At 59.0% G+C, this 781-nt stretch overlaps 1 protein-coding gene across 1 annotated transcript in view; it reads right to left on the minus strand.

Moving 5' to 3' along the window:
• Positions 1 to 565, minus strand: part of VSTM4 (V-set and transmembrane domain containing 4) — an 89,074-nt gene extending 88,509 nt beyond the window's left edge. Inside the window, exon 1 of the mRNA XM_006757152.2 lies at positions 517 to 565. Coding sequence (XP_006757215.1) covers positions 517 to 565 — 49 coding nt within the window. The remainder of the gene's footprint in view (positions 1 to 516) is intronic.
• Between the last annotated feature and the right edge of the window lie 216 nt (positions 566 to 781).

A 781-nucleotide genomic window follows, 5' to 3' on the forward strand; every position in this document is an offset into this window, starting at 1 on the left:
ACATTCTTCATTGTGTACACCAGTCAATGAGTTCACCCTCTTGTGTGATTTCTACTATCGATTTAACAAACTGAACACCCTGAGAGCCATGACCTGAAGCCTTTAATTTTCTCTCTCACCTCTTAGAAGCCAGACCCACCCGGACACTAGGGGACGCTTAGCGTAATCACAGCACAGCGTGCCTTTGCCATATAAGCAACATGCACAGGTTCAGGGGTCGGGATGCACATCGCGGGGCCGCCATTCAGCCTGCCACACGACAGTGTCTTTTACCTTAAAAACAGATGGAAGCACATTCAAAAGAAAAGGGTTGATGCTGGCTGGACTCTAAGTCGCTGTGGACGAGAACGAGGTCCCCTGTGCCTGCAGCGCAGGGACACAGCGGCCAGGGAGCTGCGGGATGCAGAGCAGCGGGCGCAGGAAGGCAGCTCCTGGGACGATCTCTGGCAATCTCTGTCCACACAAGTCACCGTGCAGGACCGGGAGGAGCTGCCCCACGTCTCCCCTGCAGCTCACCCACCGCCTGCACCGGCCCGTGCACCCAATTACACTGGTCCAGGCACATTTCCCCAGCTGCAGAGGCCCTGCTAAAGGGCCGTATGGTGGGAGTTCCCATGGAGCACACACAGCCAGACCACTTGGCTGACCCGCTCCAGGGGTCCAGGCAGAGAGCCGGGGGTGGGGGGATGACCCACTCCTCGGGGACAGGGTCTCCCAGGCAGAGAGCAGGGGGCTGACCCACTCCTCAGGGACAGGGTCTCCCAGGCAGAGAGCCAGGGGG

Source organism: Myotis davidii, unplaced genomic scaffold, assembly GCF_000327345.1.
Source record: "Myotis davidii unplaced genomic scaffold, ASM32734v1 scaffold854, whole genome shotgun sequence".
Taxonomy (NCBI): Eukaryota; Metazoa; Chordata; class Mammalia; order Chiroptera; family Vespertilionidae; genus Myotis; species Myotis davidii.